General features: G+C 56.1%; 8 protein-coding genes across 8 annotated transcripts; 6 read left to right on the forward strand and 2 right to left on the reverse strand.

Moving 5' to 3' along the window:
• Nucleotides 1-2,908: 2,908 nt before the first annotated feature.
• Nucleotides 2,909-4,129, reverse strand: PG994_002335 (origin recognition complex subunit 6; the record flags this gene model as incomplete). Its single annotated transcript, XM_066853744.1, has 1 exon — nt 2,909-4,129. The coding sequence occupies one exon, from the start codon at nt 4,127-4,129 to the stop codon at nt 2,909-2,911; it is 1,221 nt and encodes a 406-aa protein (XP_066721885.1).
• A 687-nt stretch (nt 4,130-4,816) lies between these two features.
• On the forward strand, nt 4,817-5,588 carry PG994_002336 (calcium-binding protein; the record flags this gene model as incomplete). Its single annotated transcript, XM_066853745.1, has 3 exons — nt 4,817-4,940; nt 5,106-5,399; nt 5,452-5,588. 3 exons carry the CDS (start codon nt 4,817-4,819, stop codon nt 5,586-5,588), a joined length of 555 nt encoding a protein of 184 aa, XP_066721886.1.
• Nucleotides 5,589-7,340: 1,752 nt separating this feature from the next.
• Nucleotides 7,341-7,869, forward strand: PG994_002337 (uncharacterized protein; the record flags this gene model as incomplete). Its single annotated transcript, XM_066853746.1, has 2 exons — nt 7,341-7,442; nt 7,468-7,869. 2 exons carry the CDS (start codon nt 7,341-7,343, stop codon nt 7,867-7,869), a joined length of 504 nt encoding a protein of 167 aa, XP_066721887.1.
• Nucleotides 7,870-8,188: 319 nt separating this feature from the next.
• On the reverse strand, nt 8,189-10,476 carry PG994_002338 (uncharacterized protein; the record flags this gene model as incomplete). Its single annotated transcript, XM_066853747.1, has 2 exons — nt 8,189-9,797; nt 10,133-10,476. The coding sequence occupies 2 exons, from the start codon at nt 10,474-10,476 to the stop codon at nt 8,189-8,191; spliced, it is 1,953 nt and encodes a 650-aa protein (XP_066721888.1).
• A 1,104-nt stretch (nt 10,477-11,580) lies between these two features.
• On the forward strand, nt 11,581-12,420 carry PG994_002339 (uncharacterized protein; the record flags this gene model as incomplete). The annotated part of the gene is made up of 1 exon (XM_066853748.1): nt 11,581-12,420. The coding sequence occupies one exon, from the start codon at nt 11,581-11,583 to the stop codon at nt 12,418-12,420; it is 840 nt and encodes a 279-aa protein (XP_066721889.1).
• Nucleotides 12,421-13,095: 675 nt separating this feature from the next.
• On the forward strand, nt 13,096-14,409 carry PG994_002340 (uncharacterized protein; the record flags this gene model as incomplete). The annotated part of the gene is given in 3 exon segments (XM_066853749.1): nt 13,096-14,205; nt 14,225-14,323; nt 14,359-14,409. The coding sequence occupies 3 exon segments, from the start codon at nt 13,096-13,098 to the stop codon at nt 14,407-14,409; spliced, it is 1,260 nt and encodes a 419-aa protein (XP_066721890.1).
• Nucleotides 14,410-14,733: 324 nt separating this feature from the next.
• Nucleotides 14,734-15,765, forward strand: PG994_002341 (uncharacterized protein; the record flags this gene model as incomplete). Its single annotated transcript, XM_066853750.1, has 2 exons — nt 14,734-14,967; nt 15,073-15,765. 2 exons carry the CDS (start codon nt 14,734-14,736, stop codon nt 15,763-15,765), a joined length of 927 nt encoding a protein of 308 aa, XP_066721891.1.
• A 716-nt stretch (nt 15,766-16,481) lies between these two features.
• Nucleotides 16,482-17,442, forward strand: PG994_002342 (uncharacterized protein; the record flags this gene model as incomplete). Its single annotated transcript, XM_066853751.1, has 3 exons — nt 16,482-16,976; nt 17,148-17,246; nt 17,338-17,442. 3 exons carry the CDS (start codon nt 16,482-16,484, stop codon nt 17,440-17,442), a joined length of 699 nt encoding a protein of 232 aa, XP_066721892.1.
• Between the last annotated feature and the right edge of the window lie 41 nt (nt 17,443-17,483).

Consider the following 17,483-nt stretch of genomic DNA (forward strand, 5'->3'; position numbering starts at 1 on the left):
AAGCGTCGTTTCGGGGGCAACCAGTAACCCCTGATCTCCAAATAACGAAATATAAACCAAGGTAAAAGGGGGATACCAAATATAATCACAACCAATTGAGCGACCTCAAACTAATTAGAGCAAAATAGGGAAGGAGTGTCGCTAAACTGTGTAGGGTGTAGCCTAACCGCGAGACGTTCCTGAAATACACAAAGCTTGTGGTGGACCTCACATCAAACTTCATAACCAATATATGATCTCTAGTAATAGTGACATTACAGAGATACCTCTACCATATCCAGCACCTTTCGTCACATGTGCCTAAATTCTATATTCAGTCCAGTAGCCAGCCAGGTCAAACCCAACGGCATATAGCTGCGCGAGCTTATTCTTAGGCTCGTCAAGAAAAAGCATCACGGGGCGTATAGCGGATTGAAACGCACGGAATGTAAGACCAAGCTTGACTGCCCGTCCGAAAGATGTCCTCGAGGAAGTGCGACAGTTCTGGCGGCTGCCCCCTTCTCCGGTTGATGGGCGCGATGATGGCGAGATGGTGATTACGATCCTGGCCAAGAAAAACCCAAAGTCCAAGGCTGCGGTTTTGGCTACGGTAAAGTTGGTGATGCCCAAGTAGAAGAAGAATTAACCAGCGAAGAGTGTCTCAAATGCAATCTGAAGTACCTACTTTATTATAATGCAGCGTTGGTGTCGATTTTGCAATGACTTGGTTTGACACGCACGTTTGTTCCTATCCCTTAGACGAAGTACCCCCAAACATCGTTCCATGATAAGTTTGCAATTATCGATCGGTCGCACATGTTTAGCATTGCCCAATCACATCCCTCTAAAACCATCCACGCTCTCATTGACGTAAAGGGTGCCGTCCAAGCCAGTTCCTGCCCCCCTGTCCACACTTAGTTGACGGCGATCTGCTTCGTTGCCAAAATGAGAGGAATGAGAAGAACAAGAAAGCTGCAATGCACAAGGCATTGTTTCGCCAATGTGGCCCAGAATATACGCCATCTGGCTGTAGATGACGATAATGAAAAGTGACTCCTACCATGCTTGGTTCGGAGCCCTTGTTCGCAGTAGGTCAACAACAAGACAGGCCTTGGCGGCTTCGAAAGGGTCAAGGCAGAGAGAGAGAGTAGAAGACTTCAATACGCCGGACGTATCAAATGGGGAGGCATTTGCTTGGATCTGAGAACAGGGAGAATTCTTGGCTCATTCGCTGATAGCTCAAATGAGAGGAGAGATAGAATCACTGCATACATCCGTAGCTGGGGTCGAACCAAGAAACGCATGGAAGCTAATTACTATTTCCAACCTGAAAGCATACGACTAAAACTAAGAAATACACCCCAGCTTGGGTGGTCGTGCAGGCTGACTGATGAGTGACAGCGAGGTACATATATAAAATGGTGAGATCCTACACATGCTCGTCAAACATCGATAGCAACTTATTTTCACACGAAAGGGACGGTGTAAGGTCTTTAAGTAATGAGGCATGGTAACTTGACGACAAGCATTGGGAAAGGTGAGTAAAAGGGGGCCAAGTGGGCGGTGACCAGGTGGTGGGGATGGAGTGGAGGATGGAAAGGGAAAAGACACAGAAGAAGGAATTGAAAATGTTTTAATAAAATCACCCATAAGGAGACTCGAACATGTTCTCTTCCGTTTTGGCCTGTTGGTACAGGTATTTTCAGTGGACAAGGTCAGGCGGAGTGTATCCCAAAAACCCGCCCCCTGGGGGATTCGAACCCTCCCTAAGCACCACAGCTACCAGAGCACCACGACAAAACCAACACTCAGGGCCTGACCAAGTAAAATGAAAATAAAATAAAAATAAAATAACAAGCAACAAGTTGCAGCAAAAAAAAAAGCTTTGTTCGTGTGCACCCGAACACACGAAAAACCCCAGAGTTGTCGTCCGTTGGTAGTACCCCAGAGCTTTGTCTAGCCGCTTTCACATCATGTCGTCTGCCCTACAGAACAGAACGATAACCGTTCGGCCAGGAGACCAGGGAGCAAGGCTTAGCTTCCTCTGGAATCCAGCTCGTGGTGGCTGGTAGATCTGTTGCTGTATTACGATTTCAGTACCCGCCGTCCCAAGGACAGCCAGTGGCGACTGCAGTTGGAAGTGGAGATGGAGTTGGACCAGATACCTAGGGACTAGTACTGGAGTAGCAGCAATGGGATGAAATTACTAAGTGGCACGTAGCCAAAGACATATTCATATTACAACACATAAGCGCTGGGAGGCGGCCATGAGTTCAAGAAAAAAAAAAGAGAGAAGATACCAAAACATACGGTCCTGAGTGAGAGTGACTTGACAAAAAAGCACGCCACCCATGTTACCACACGGGTGTTGTTCGAAAACCCTATCCGGGACAGGAGGAGTCGTCGGGCGCTATCTGTCGTGTTTCGCCCGCCTGTTTGTTGCGCTCCTGCTGGGGTTTATCTAGCCGTGTTTACGTTGTATGTGTGCGATTTGCAACTCGCATAACAACCACTCGGCCAAAGGGCCGGTCCCTATGGCTGTCCTGGTGGTAACTTGGAAGAAAGACACGCTATTAGGAATTATGTAGGTACCCTCTGTAGGTTGGTTGCTTAGGGGGATTGTTTAAGGGGGATTGTTTAGGGGGATTGTTTAGGGGGATTGTTTAGGGGATTGTGTTTGATAGCTACGTACATAGGTAGGGGACGCAGCCAGTACGAGGAGGGGCCTGAGGGCCAGGGTGACTACACAATCCCTTCACATGGGCTTGAGACAGCAACAATCATGTTGGGCATGTAGATACTTCCTTGATCATCCGAACATGGGATCTGATGTGGCTGCGAAGAAAAAGTAACGAATAGTGACATAACCAGAGATATCGAATGCATTATTGCTCGGTCTAACGTATGGCTCGGGTCTATGGGGGTATCATTACGCTGCTTCATCCACATCCATTTCGTACTCTTGCTCCCTCTGGATCTCCTCGATCCTCACCATGATATCTTCCTTCCAATGACGGTACTCCTCCCGCTTGCGGTCCGTCATGACCCAGCGGCCCTGGAACATGCTGTCTCCCCTCTGCATCTGCATCCGGTCCATGACCTCGTCGTCAACTTCATCCTCACCGCCGCCGTCTTCAGAATTCGACGCCCCCTTGTTCCCCTTGCCGGTGCCACAGGCGTCCACCATGTCCCGTATGCTGCCGAACCAGCCTGACTCCTGCCAGCCGCTCTTGGTCCCCTTCTCCACCGTCTTGTCTATATCCTTGGTCTTGATGTCGGACCAGCCCTCCCACGCCGCGTCTTCGTCCTCGACCCCCTTCACCTCGACGACATCGCGCGCCTTCAGGACGGTCTTGAGCACCTGATCGCGGGCCTTGGCATACGCCTTCAGGTCCGTCTCCTCCGTCTCCAGGGAGATGATCTGCCACACCGTCAGGAAGGCGATGCCGGCCAGGAGCGGCGTGAGGTTCGAGTTCACCCACTCGTCCGTGGTGCGTCGGCCGCGGGGCAGCACGATCGTCTCCATGCCGGCCAGGATGATCCGGCCGATACGGCTCTGGTTCATCTGGGTGCACAGGAACTGTATGGTGGGGCGGATCCAGGGGGGCAGTACGTCGCGGTCGCCATCGGCTTTCCGCTTGGCCGGCGTCACGATGCCCTTTTTGGCCGACGATTTGGTCGGCGTGCCGTCTGTCCTCGACCGAAACTGCGCCAGCGAGGTTTCCTTGGAGGGCGTGCCTCTGTTGTGCGTTCGCTCAATGGAGCCGCCTCCCGTGCTGCCAAACAGGCCGCCCCCCTGCTGGGCTTCTCGGAGCTTGCTGCTCGGCGTCCGGACCCGTCCGCTCTTGCCGACAGTGTTCGCAGGCAGGATGTGATCGAGATGGGTGTACAATCTCTTGTATATACGCGGTGGTACCGGCGGGCGTGCCTGGATGGGTGGCAGGTCTAGACTTGTCTTCAAGCGTTCGCAGGCAAGATGGGCGCATGCGTGCTCGCGCGCGACCTCCTCCTCGGCCTTGAGGGTGCTGGCATTGTGGCGCGACTGGGTCAGGAGGCTGGAGGCCAGGTCGACGAGCGGACGGGGCAGAGAAGAGGCGGAGGGGTAGGTCGGCACGAGCGAGAGGAGCGTCGTCTCCAGAGTGCGGGACATGGTGGTGGTGGTGGCTCAAGATCGATGTCGAGTGCTGCCGTGTAGCGTCGCGGTCCGGTCGAGAGTCGAGTTCGCTTGAAGTCGGTTTAAGGTGGGTTTTGGACGTTGCTCCGGGCGGCTGTCAGCAGAGTTCCCGCTACAGCATTGGCGCCGCACAAACCTGACGTCAGTGGGTCACTGAGCATCAGCCTCCCGAATTCAATTCCTATAAGTGAAACAACTCGAGCTGTCGGACAGTCAAAAAATAATTGAATATGTAGGTTGTTCTCTGAGACTGCGATTTCTTAAGCGTCAATTGAATTTGCAAGCAACTTTTGCGCCTCGGTTCTCAAAAGATAAGACCAAATCATCAATTCAATCGATGATACCTGACAGATGTCGAGGCATGGAAGCCAGACCACGACAGGATTAGCGTCATCCACTCCCCTGCCCGGCAACGGCAAGCTAAACCTGCAGCGTTGTCGATCCCCCTTGTCATGTCGAAATGCCAATCTGGGCTGGGATCTGGAGCTGCTGACGGGAATCTCCAAAACCAAACCCGACTTTTCGCAACCCGAAACGAAACAAGCCTTTTGTCATTATCTATTATTTACCTCACATCACATATCCTCGAGTCCATCATCGACCACTTAGGGCGACAATTGACCTTTTTCTTTTAATTCCTTGAACACCCCGACACACACGAAAATGCGATCAACAATATTAGTGACGCTGAGCTTGCTCGGCGGAGCTCTGGCACACGGTGATCATGGCGGTTCGCAAAAGCCCATGGTCGACGAAAAGGCCGATTGGATGACCAAACATATGGCCGGTACGTATTTCTCTCTTCCTGGTTTGCTCAGTTCCACTCGCTTTCACATGCAAAGCAGCTTGTCTGGCTGAATTGCTTGCTACAACAAACCCCGAAACAACTGCTGTGTCCCATTGCCATCAAACACTGCCGTTGCTAACATGCTTACTATTTTTTTTTCTTCAGAGGAACACCACATCGCCGACTTCGACGCCTCCTCCTTCTTCGCGCTGCACGACTTCGACGCCGACGGGCACTGGGAGCACGAGGAGATCCAGCGGACGTACGGCCTGATGGACGAGTCGAACGCGGCGGTGCCGGCGCACCGCAAGGCCGACATCGCGCACGAGGTGGCGAGCCTGATGGACGCGGACAGCGACGGGTTCGTGTCGCGGGCCGAGTTCGTCGACTTCATCGGCGCGGGCAAGACGCTGCCCGACATGGGCACGGCCCCGGCCACCACGGCGACGACGAGTACGAGTACGAGATCCACCACTGGGAGAAGTACCACGGCGACGACACCACCATGGAGGACCTCACCCACCCGAGGACATCGCCCACTTCAAGAAGCACGAGCAGATGGAGGAGGCCGAGGACCGCCTCGAGCAGATGAACCGCATGCGCATCGTCGAGGGCAACATCCCCAAGCTGTTCCAGAGGGGTGGCTAGAAACACTCGGCTCTGGCTCTGGCTCGGGAAGGGAATGAGGAATCCGCTATACGATGTATACGATATCTGTTGGATACGTGGATTTTACGATTATATGTTGTAATGTGTATTGAGAGGAGCATGTACGCATAGGAATTTGGCCCTACGCGGTCGGATCATGGAACATACACAGGTGCAGGCCCCCTGCTGAATATGAAGACGAAGGCGTTTTGTTCTTCCTCACGGATGCAAGTTTGATGTTGGTGATGATAACGAAGATGGAACAAGTTTACCGCGCAGTGAAAACCCAAGGCAAGCTGGCTGTCTCGCACCTGCTTGGTCATTCGGAGAGTATTGATTTGGATGCAGTTTGCAAATACCCACGATCACGCAGTTCTGGGGACGCTCTTCGAAAATGACCAATTGCTGCCTGGTAAGCAGCCCATGACCAACATGTTGGCGAAGCAGGAACTAGACAACGACGTCCTCCTGCTACCAAACAAGTCAAGATTCTATTCGGATAGGAATGCGTTAACGTCGTTTCTCAGGCATAGATGTCAGGGACGGCTTGTCAGCTTGTCAGCCGTTTCTGCGCTCGATTTCAAAGAGGTGGCTACTGGCCGGGACGCCGCCGCTTTCTGCGCCGCAGGGCTTGGGAGCTCTGACCCGACAGGCCACTATCGCCAATGGGCTCGGCACGGCTTTCCGCGTCATACATATCTCCCGGGGCTGCCACCTAAACACACAAGGCAGGCAGTTGCAACCCCTGGCTCGACGCATGATTGGATGACATGTCAGCCAGCCTCGCTTACCTTTAAATCTGTGCATACATACGGAGTACACATGCGGTTCTCATGGCGATCCCGGTACAGATTGTTGTGCCAAGGTAGATCGTATTGAAGACTAAAAACTGGAACTTCAGCACATGATCGATTGTACTACCAACATGTATGCAATCGAATAATTGCATGTCTATCCTACAGTCCTTCCTCAAAAACATCAAAGCCAACTATCTGGATCGTACTGATAGTGTTATCATGCCTTCGTTTCTGAACTGATGTCACTATCGCTCTCATCTCGGGATCCTGCCATGTTTGAAGAAGGTGACAACGGCAGGGCAAGCAGGCGCTGTTCCGAATTGAAATGTGACGATACGGTGCCCCTTGCACGCTGGCTGCGACCTCCTTGCTCAAATAAACAGCGGATGCTGGTTGCCCGAACGGGCAAGTCGGGGCGGAGCCATTCATGCGCCAAGCAGCGTCCGGCGTGTCGTACGGTAGCATCCCCAAGACGGTCAACGGACAAATTCCCACCAGCCAGAGGCCATCACAATGTCATTTTACCCGTACTTGTATATGACCTCCCCTAATATGGCCATTCAACTGCCGCATGTCGTAGTGATTCTGTGTAGATTAGGTGTTTAAATGCGTGAGATCTGTGCACCATTACCCTGGTCGGCACATAGACCCGGAGATCTCGCGGTCCATGATAGGAAGGAGGTCGATCAGGGTTCAGCGTTCATGTACATAAACTGGCGAGTACTCGCTCCCCTAGTGTTCTCGTGGAAGTTTATCGAAATTATTTCGTGTAGATTAACAAGAAGTTATTTGGTCATTACTGTCCTATTCTCTCTCCCCCTCTTGAACTCGCAACCGCGTTGCTTGACTACTCGCTGCGTCTTCCAGTGACAAGCATCACCGTTAACCTCCCACTATTACCTACACCAAAGTCCAATCATATACCCCGTCGTCGCCACCACCACCACCAACAAAAATGAAGCTCTCCCTCCTCGCCACCGCCGCCGCCTGCCTAGCCGTCGCCGAAGGCGCCATCAACTGGACCCTCGAAAAGGCCGGCAACCCGACCTCGGGACCAGTCCGACGCCTACAGCCGAATCGAGAAAGCCATGACGGCGGCCGCCGCGCGGCACGCCCGCTTGGGGTCCGCCTCGAAACAGATCCGCGTGTACTACACGCCGGGCGTCCCGACGGCCGAGGCCAACTACAACGGCGACCTGCGGTTCGGCAGCGACCGCGCCTACATGAACGAGCGCACGGCGCTGCACGAGGTGTCGCACACGCTGGGCGTGGGCCAGACGGCCGCGTTCGACCGCAAGTGCGCCTCGGGCGACTGGGCGACCGCGCTGCCGCTGCTCAGGAGCTGGGACGGGCAGGCGGCGAAAATCAACTGTGGCGGCTCGCACTTTTGGCCGTACGGGCTCAACTACGACAATGAGTGGAGCGAGACCAATGCGGACCGCAACGTGCTCCTGGTCAACGCTATGCTCAAGGATGGCATGTGAGGTGGAGGGCTTTTAGTGCTGGGGAGAGAGGGCAGATGGGAATGTGGGACGAGTTTCTTGTATATACTTCTTTGCTGGGCGATTCTTCTTCGTCGTAGCTCGCATTTTCAACACTAGCGATGGTGACGAGATATTTAACACTGTTTCAAGCAAGATGGTATGTGACTTCTGACTTAGCAAGGTTGTTGTGAAGTAGATGTCTGTACTTGAATTCTTCTTGCCTTGATCCATGACTATCAAGTGGTTGGATTAAGCGCCGCATCATGACAATTGCAGAACATGGCGCCTCGCTCAGGGGGTAAAATGCGTCTGGTTTCCTTCAAGTGGTTATAGTGTACATCTCTTCGCCGTCGTCAAGAGCAGACGACGCCCCCGCACTGCCGCTGCTGCTAGCACTACTGCCCCCCCTAAACTCCGCCATGGACACGAGCGCCGCGCGCGGCGTATACGCTCGCTGCGACATGCGCGCCAGCGAGCGCATAAACTCCGGCACCGAGCATCCGAGCCCGCCCTCGTCCTCGCTCTCCCACAGCTGCGTGACCCCCAGCTCGATCGAGCACTCGTGCATCTCGGCGATCTCGCGGCTGTCCCAGATGCCCTCGCGGCGGTTGAGCGCGCGCAACAATTTCAGGGCGCGCGCCTGTTGGGACGGGTCCCGGCACACGCTGATGATGAACGACAGGTCCGAGATGAGGTCGCCGTCGAGCGAGAAGGTGGGGCGCCCCGCCGCGAGGAACGGCGCCGCCAGCCGCTCCGCCCGCTGAAGGCAACGCTCGCACGTGTCGCGCGACACGCCGCTGGCGTCGCCGCCGTTCTGGGACAGCTCGACGGCCATCTCCCAGAAGCTCTGCTGCAGGCGCAGGCGGGCCAGCATGCCGCGGTCGCGGTCCGACCGGTCCTTTTCCTCAGGTAGCTTCTGGGCCGTCAGCTCGAAGCGCCGGTTCCACGCGTAGAACCGGTCGTTCCAGTGCTCCTCCCAGAGGTGGCCGAACTGCGTCGTCGTCGTGGTCGTGACGGTGTTGTTGGTGCCGCTAATGGTGGAGTGGGATGAGACGGGCGAGCGCGAGGTGCCGCGCGGCAGGCCCTGCGCGTACGGGTCCGCGCGGACCATCTTGTCGTCCGGCGTCGGGGGCCGCGCGGTGCGGAGCAGGTGCTGCTGCTCAGCCTCGTGGAGCGCGAGGAAGTGGCCGATGTCCAGCGTCCGGAGCGAGTACATGGCCTCGTTCAGGTCGCCGAACGGCTGCTCGGCCTCAGCTTCGGCTAGCAGTGCGGCCGGGGTGTTGCTCGGCAGGGCCGGCGTCAGCGGCGCGTCCATGAAGGCCGAGAACTCGAGCCCCAGACGGGCGAACATGTCGTACGTCTGCTGCCAGAAGCCGGGGTCGCGGATCTTGCCGGCGGCGTCCAGGGAGGCCAGGAGCTGGAAGCCCGACAGGATGTGCCTGATGGACTCCGAGTACCGCCCCAGCAGGCTCTCGAAGGTCACAAACATCAGACAGCAGAGGAGCGCGCCGTGGGAGGACGCGACCGAGTTGGGCGACGACATGGCCTTCACCAGGCTGGAGATGGCCCGGTTGTACTGCTGCATCGCGGCATTCTCCTGCTCGGTGTCCCGACAGCTAGTGCTCGACGAGTTGCCGAACGCCGTGTACGACCGTATGACGAAGAGCTGGTGCGCGGCGCCGACGGCCGCGATCGTCTGCCGCAGGTAGCCCTCCTGGTGCGCGATGGGGAGCGCGTAGGCGTCCCAGAAGTCCAGTAGGCCGGCCGAGTCGGCTAGCCCGTGGCGGGTGCAGACGCGGAAGTGGTGGAAGTAGCGGCCCTCGGTGGCGGACTCGAAGACTATGGGGTTGATGCTGAAGAGTGGAGTAGTTGTGCTGCTATTCCGCCGCGACGGGCTGCTCCGACTACTGATACTGCTGCTACCTGGGCTGCTGCTGGAGATGGGGGTAGTAGATCTCGCCACCGCCTGTGTAGGTGGGGGCGGAGCCGCCAGCCTCCTTGGACGACGGCGGTTGGGCCGAGGGATAGCCGTCGCATACCACATTGGCCGCGGCGCAGCGACGGCATGTGGGTCTCTCTTCGTCACACTTTTTGTGGCGGATTCTGCATGTGCCGAGAGATGTGCGTTGTTAGCGAAGAAGCACATTTGTTTATTAACATACGTTGAGTGGTCAGTTGGGAGGAGGGATCTTGTTACCTGCTGTACGGTACCACATGTTAGCCAAGTATCCGTCTTGCAGCTGGATGCAAGGGCCACACTTACCAAGTCATGCAGCCGGTGCTGGACCGATGGCTGAAGGCCCGGGTGTACTTCTTCTTCTTCTTGGCCTGTGGTGGAGGTGGAGCAGTCGTGAGATCTCCGGATGAATTGCTGCTGGTTTTCCTGACCACCATGGTGGCCGTGTTGGACTTTGTCAACTCCTCCGCCTTCTCCTCACGAATAGGCTCGGAGGACAAGGCGTATTGGAAAGAATCCGTGTCGGGTGGTGTGTGGAAGGCGAGGCCTTCTTGACTCGTGTAGAGGCCCTCGAGCGACGGATCATGACTACGAGTGACCTCGACGTGAGGTACCAGCTTCGTCCTGTTGGCCAAGGAATAGGAGAACATGTTGCCACAAAAAAAGGACCGGTAGTAGAAATGACCTGTGATTACACAGGAGGATATCAGCAAAAGGGCAAACAAAGCCATGGGGGGGTCGGGAATTATCCCCTCTCACTCACTCTATCGCCATACGGGGAGTGGAGCCCAATGAATGAAATACCGGCGTGACACATTGGTATGCACCATGCAACCCCCTCGGGAGCCAATGAGGTATAACCGGATGGGTCCATCGCCTCCAATAGGGCACTGGCTCGGAGCCCGAGGACCCTGAGATTTGAGGGGAGCTACCAATCGGCATCCACTAATGATCTCCACCACGAAACAGGCCTGGAGTTGGACGATGTATGTATATACGAGTCAGGTTGATGGTCAGGGTCCGACCTGTCAGAAGAAGTTTAATAAAGTTCGACGTGCGGCTAGTTCACCAGGTTAGGAAGGAAAGCGTCGAGAAGGCTTCCATGGCGCCTCCATCCCATCGTCTCGGCAGACCGCCGTAAGGCGTGAGCAGGTATGGGGATCGTCCGTGACTAGATTCCGCCTGCTTTGGTCCCAGCTGCCTGGAATCCAACCAGAAGGATAAGACTAATAATTTAGTTCCTTTAATTGCAACCAGAAGGTCTACTGTCGGGGATTGGGGCATTGCGGCCATGGAGACCGCGGGGCTGGTCTACCCGAGGACCGCAGCCCGAGAGTCCCTTACCTCCGGGACCTCGCTCCACATCCCGATTGATCGTCTCATACCAACGAGGCCTATCTATCGGCAACCCGCGAAGCCGCGGCTGATGTCGCGTCAGAACTTAGGAAATTGGATAATGGCATATGATAATCAGCATTGAGCCCCCCGAGTCAGCTGCTATCCGAAAACCAAAAAAAATGTATAAACCCTCGCCGCTTCGCTACCTGGCGAGACTGTTAGTGAAGTACAAACAACTCTATCCACAGCCAAGCTTACTTAAAAGGGGACAATTCGTTACTAACATCGAAACATCCCAACCACCAAGAAGACCATCCCACGGCTTTACTGTTTCGAAACATCATACTCGTCACCGCTACTCCCCAACTTTCGACATACAACAGGGCCGTCGTTCATTCGGACGAAATCAAGTTTCAATGGCGTTCCACATGCGCGAGGCGACCGCGGCCGACATCCCGGCGCTGTGCGATGTCTTCTTCGACGCCTTCTCGGAGGACCCCATCTCGAGCCGCATCTTCCCTCGCTCCTCGGCCCTCGCGCAGGCCGAGATCTTCGACACCTTCACGTACAGCATAGCGGAACCCGACGTCCACATGTTCGTCGTGACAGAGCAGCCTGAGCCCGCATCTACCGACATTACCGCCGACCAGAAGGACAACGACAAGGACGCGGTCCTCGGGTACGTCGAATGGGCCGCCCCCCGACCCGAGCCCTACTCCCCACCCCAGCCAGCCCCCGCCACGTCCCCGAAAGCGGACCAGGCGCTCGCGCAGCAGTTCTTCGAAGTCATGGAGCGCAAGCAGCGCGAGCACATGGGCCACCGCCCGCACTGGCACCTGGCCTTCATCGGCGTGCGGCGGCGGGCTTGGGGGCGGGGAGTCGCGCGGCCCCTCATACAGTGGGGGCTCGAGCGGGCCGACGCCGAGGGGACCGAGGCCTACGTGCAGTCGAGCCCGATGGCGGCGGCGCGGTACCGGCGCTACGGGTTCGAGGACATCGAGACGCACCACTTCGCGCTGGCGGGGGACTACCACGAGGTGTTTTTGAAGCGGCAGCCCCGGCAGCAGCAGCAGCAGCAGCAGCAGCAGCAGCAGGGTCGGCCTTCGAAGGACTCGTCGGCGAAGAATATGGGCGCCGAAGAGGTGTCGCCTAATCTATTCAAGGCGCATGGCGGCGGGAGTACTCGGGAGGAGAAGGCTCAGAAGAGCATAGAGAGGTTCGAGCATTCTCCCAGTGTCATTGCGCAGGTTGGCTGAGCAGGAAGAAGAGGGCCGAGTTAGCATGGCATTTCATTATTGGACGATGCGACTCCGTGTTTGCTGCGCCAAGATTATCTGCACTTTGGTCATTTGCTGGATTGTAGATCCGCGGTGATCGAGATCTTAGTTGCTCCTGCCTGAGATCATAGGGGTTTCTTGGCCGAGTCACGTATTGGAAGACGGTCGCATGTTCATTTTATTGCAACTCGATGAGCTTCACTGATGATCAAAAGTTACTGAAGACAATGTCAATGGTATTCGTCGTTTAGATGGATGTATCTTGGAGTGTAAACTATGGGCAGTTTTGGGGGTGGCTTGAGCGCGGCGACGCCTGTGACGTTTGTGACGTAAGGCCCATCCGAACTTCGGCCACCCTAGCACGCGCTCTGTAACGCGATTGTTTACTTCCAAAGCATAATGATCTACATGCCCGGGTAGATATCCTGGAGATATTGACATCACTGCAGTGATGTAGTTTCGGGTTATGAGCCGTAAATGCATCTGGACTGCGGAGTGAACAAAAAGAGAAGCTGTCAACCTAAGCATTGACGGATTGCGTGCATCACCTCATTTGCCTCTTTTGCGCATCACGATAGTATCCGCAATGATTGCAGTATAAACAAGTATGCCTTGATAAAACCATACCAAACAAACATCTGTACACTTCCCCCTATGGCGCCATTAATGATTGATGTCTACCGAGTAAATCAGCCCAAGCCAATCCGGCGCCAGAAAGTAAATGCGCCACCAAGGAGTAAGGCGTGCAAGATAAACCGGCCGAAGCCTTACAGACCTACCACCGCCCGCAAGCATGAGACCATCCACACACTTCTCGGCCTCGTTATTGGCAAGCCCTACCTTCCTCTACGCTCCCTATGGTGCTCGAACTCGCCACGCGCTGACAAGCGATACCCGCAGCCACCAGACTCGCGCAAGTCCAATTCTCAGCTCGTCGAGGACCTCACAGCCGCACCTGGAGTGGACGAATCCAAGGTGGCTAAGTGCGTGGTCGACGTCATATACGAGGATGCCAATGACGACCCCAAGAAGTCCGCTACCATGAGCGCCGGTAAAGGCGACTGGCAAGTGCACGGCGGCCGGCTTGGCCGAGACCACACTCTGGAGGACGTACCCAATCACTATCTGCGGGACCGCCTCATGAGCTTCACCAACGAGCGCATGCCCCAAGACCAGGCGCCGGAAGCGCGGCGCCGAGTCTTCTCCGACCTGAACGACGGCGAGATCGCCGTCTACGCGGACATCATCCGCAAGAGCGAGGTGCGGTACACGGGCGGGGTCCAGATGTGGACCGGCCGCGAATGGCGGGAACGCTGCCGGAAGCAGGAGGCGCAGCAGCACCTGCAGAAGCTGTCCAAAATCATGAAGATTGCCAACGAGCACTCTTCCATCAAGAACATGGGCGAGGCCGCCAACATGGAGAAGCAGGAGGAGGCGCTGGACCACATCGACGCGGACATCAACATGACGCCCCACCCGAGCGGGCACCGTCGCAACTACGGCGACCTCGATCCGATCCGGCACTCAGTATTTAATCCCCGGTCCCAGGACCCCCTGCCCCAGGAGAAGAAGGCCCTGCCCGTGCCCTTCTACACCGAGATAAACTACGACTGCGACCAGGTCCGGGCCCTCGTCAAGCGCTTCGTGACCAAACCTGGACTGTGGGACCTGGACAAGTTCCGCCGCGCGTGCGGGCTCGAGCGGGCCCAGCTCATCGGCTTCCTCGAGAAGGCCGGGCCCCGGGGCCGGCGAGCAGAGCCAGGCGTACGCGCTCTGCTGGGAGTTCTTCCGCCGGCGCGAGGCGCTCGGCCTGGCGCCGTTCTTTGACCAGAAGAAGGCCGACAAGATCTTTCCTTGGCACAAGGTCAAGGGCGGGACGGCGGTAAGACGGGGCCAAAGCAGCAGAGGAAGCGTAAGTCAGACGCTGGGGACAACACGGCGCGCGCTACGAAGCGAAATAGGGCCTAGGAGGATTATGGGATGAATAATACGGATGGCACGGCGGGTTACACTGCATGATTATGCCGAGTCTCTCGCAAGAAATTCTTGAATCCCTACATGTAACCGTAGTTGGTCCAAAGACCAGTTTGCAAGTTAAGTCAGCCCGGGATGTACGAGATAGGTCACCTTTCAACATATACTCAATGGGCTGTTTCGCTCAAACCGACCCACCGTTAATGACGTCACGTGCTATTTCGCTTCCGAGCGCAGTGTCATGGGGCGCAACCCGATAAGATCGAATTGACCGCAAACCCCTGACCGGCCTCAGCATCAGTCCAATCGGGGTGGAAAATGGCGAAAGCAAAGTCAAATCTTCTCTTATGCTTCGATGCCTTCGGGACTTTGTTCAAGCCCAAACACACAGTCGCTCTGCAGTACGCCGAAGGTGCGCGGCAATGCGGCTTCACGGACTTCACTGACAACGAACTTCAATCAACTCTCAAGACAGCGATCAAGGACGAGTCCAAACGGAACCCCAACTACGGAAAAGCGACTGGGCTCGGCGCAACCAAATGGTGGACCAATGTAGGTTCCTCCGCACAAGTCCAATCGCCATTCAGCTGTGTACAACCAGGGTTGATTGGCCATGGGCACCGCCACCTACCTACCTGTTGTTGACCCGACCTACAGGTAATCCGTAATACTTTCACACCTCTGATCCGGGACGGCCAAGCTCTCCCTACGGATCTAGCCCCCAAACTCTTGCATCGCTTCGCATCCAAAGAAGGCTACGATGTCGAGCCAGGCCTGGTATCTACGTTGAGGGCGCTGAAGCAGCAAAGTAGCGAGATGCGGTTCGGCCAGATCGTCATCGGCGTCGTGACCAATTCAGATGACCGCGTTCCCAGCATCCTCTCGTCGTTCGGCCTCAACGTCAGTCCCCTGCGCTACGGCACCCAGATCAGCGAGGTCGACGACGGTGGAAAGATGTTCCGGACAGCAGACTACGACATCGACTTTCATTGCATGTCGTACGACGTCGGCGTCGAGAAGCCGGATAAGCGCATCTTCGAGTCGGCCGAACACATGCTGGCCCAGGTCGTCGCCGCTCGCGAGGGGAAAAGCACCGCGGCAGCCGAAGCGGATACCAAGGCCTGGCAGAAGGTATATGTCGGCGACGAGCACGCCAAGGACGTTGTCGGGGCCATGAATGCGGGTTGGGACCCCGTACTTCTCGATGCGGACGGGGCCTCTTCTGATGACGACACTTCGAAATTGACGGATTTCTACGGCCAGACACTCGCCGGTTCGTTCAAGGAACGCGCCGTGCTCAAAGTCACGTCCATACGGGAATTGGTTCTGTGGCTTACAGGAAAGGTGTGAGGTATCGAGCTCACCGACTTCCAGCCTCAGCGAACATTTGAAGCTGGCGGCTTTAGGTTGCAGCCGAATAGCCGCTTAGCTCTACATGCCGTAACAACAAGTCAAGACCGAGAGATGACGCCAGCCGAGTTTTTCGTTCGATGTGGGGGAACGCTTATTATGAACCACACTGTCCCCATAGATTTGATCATATATCGTGACATGTAGCGGGGGCGGATCTAGGTGTTTAAACAAGCGGCCCCCATATTGGCTAAAAATAGATGACTCTGCTTGCGCGGGAGGCTGAGCTGCTAGGAGCAGCTCCCGGGCGAGCTTATAGCGGCTCAGCACGCCTAGGACGAACGCCCAAGACGCCTAGGGACCCTGCCAGTCTGCACAATATGCAGGTCCGGCTGCTGAAACATCGACCAACCTAACTTACGGGGGGTACAGTAATCTGACATGCAAAACACCCACCTGGTTGCCTGTCAGACTGTGCCGCGAATCCTTCGAAAGTCCTCCAAAATGGTTCGCGCCCGCCCAGCCTCTTTTCATGTAGGACAGCCGTCAATCGTTTCATTCTTTTCTAGCACCGGGCGACAGGGAAATATGACAGCTTTTCCACGCAAGATCAGCTAGCCGCCACTAACCTAGTTTCTTCTTTCCCCAAACATCCATCAGCCTGCCAGTGGGTTTGCTTTGAGAAAGCCAGGAAGAGTCCTAGCCTCCAAACAACCATGGCCAAGTACCTCGGCCTCAAGTCGCAGCCCGTCCACAAAGACCTCATCCCCGCCGACGTCGAGGATCCGCCAACACAACGGCAGCATCCCTCAAGCGGCATGCCCGGGAACGTGCGCAACATCCACGACTACCCGACCAGCGGCGGCCGCAGCACCAGCAGTCTCCCGCCGCGGCCCGCCGGCCAGGGCGTCTCGTGGCAGCAGCGCAACTGCCCGAACGCGCGCTTCTGCTGGCCCTTCGACTGGGCCTCGTGGACGCTCGACACGGGCGGCGACGGGGCCGCGCTGCTGCACCGCGTCTGCATGTGGATCACGCTCGCGACGCGGACGGCCCTGGCCGTCTTCTCGCTCGTCTTCCTGTTCGTCGGGTTCCAGATCGGCAGTTTCGTTATTAATGTTATTATTGCCGTCCTCGGTTTCTTCTTCATCGCGTGGTGCCTCGCTCGCATCGGGGACGCGGTGGGCGAGCGGCGGGTGATGGGGGCGCTGGTGGTGAGTGTGCTTGTTTGTCTGTGCCTTCTCTTTCCGTTTTAGGCCGACTCACCAAGGCCCCTGATGAGGGGTCGAGTTTTGGGACATGTTTGTTTTTCAGCCAATGTGTTAAACTTGGACTGCAGTTGAATAATATGCATGGGATAAGCTGACAAGATGGAAATCTTACAGGGCCGGTGGCATTTTGATTTCTTCTTGATCGGCTCTGCCGCTGTCCACATCATCATGATCGCCACAGTTTTCGTCTACAAATCCAGGGTGGGCTTCCTGGTAAGCTGGTATGGAATGTGAGTACTTCCTTCTCGCCGAGGTTTTATTGTCTTGTTTTGGTAATGCCCGTTGGCGCTAATCTTCCATTCAGGTGGATTCTGATATTCGCTGTGGCTTGGATCGCGGGTTGGGCACCGGAGGGGACCTCGTACGTTTGAGCGTGAGCGATCATCCTGTCACGGTATGGTATCGATGAACTGGCATTCGCCAAGGCAGGTATCTGTAGTACTCGAGTCT

This window comes from Apiospora phragmitis (genome assembly GCF_038363925.1).
Source record: "Apiospora phragmitis strain CBS 135458 chromosome Unknown utg000002l:1.0-5516284.0:1.0-5523493.0, whole genome shotgun sequence".
In the NCBI taxonomy this organism is placed as follows: domain Eukaryota; kingdom Fungi; phylum Ascomycota; class Sordariomycetes; order Amphisphaeriales; family Apiosporaceae; genus Apiospora; species Apiospora phragmitis.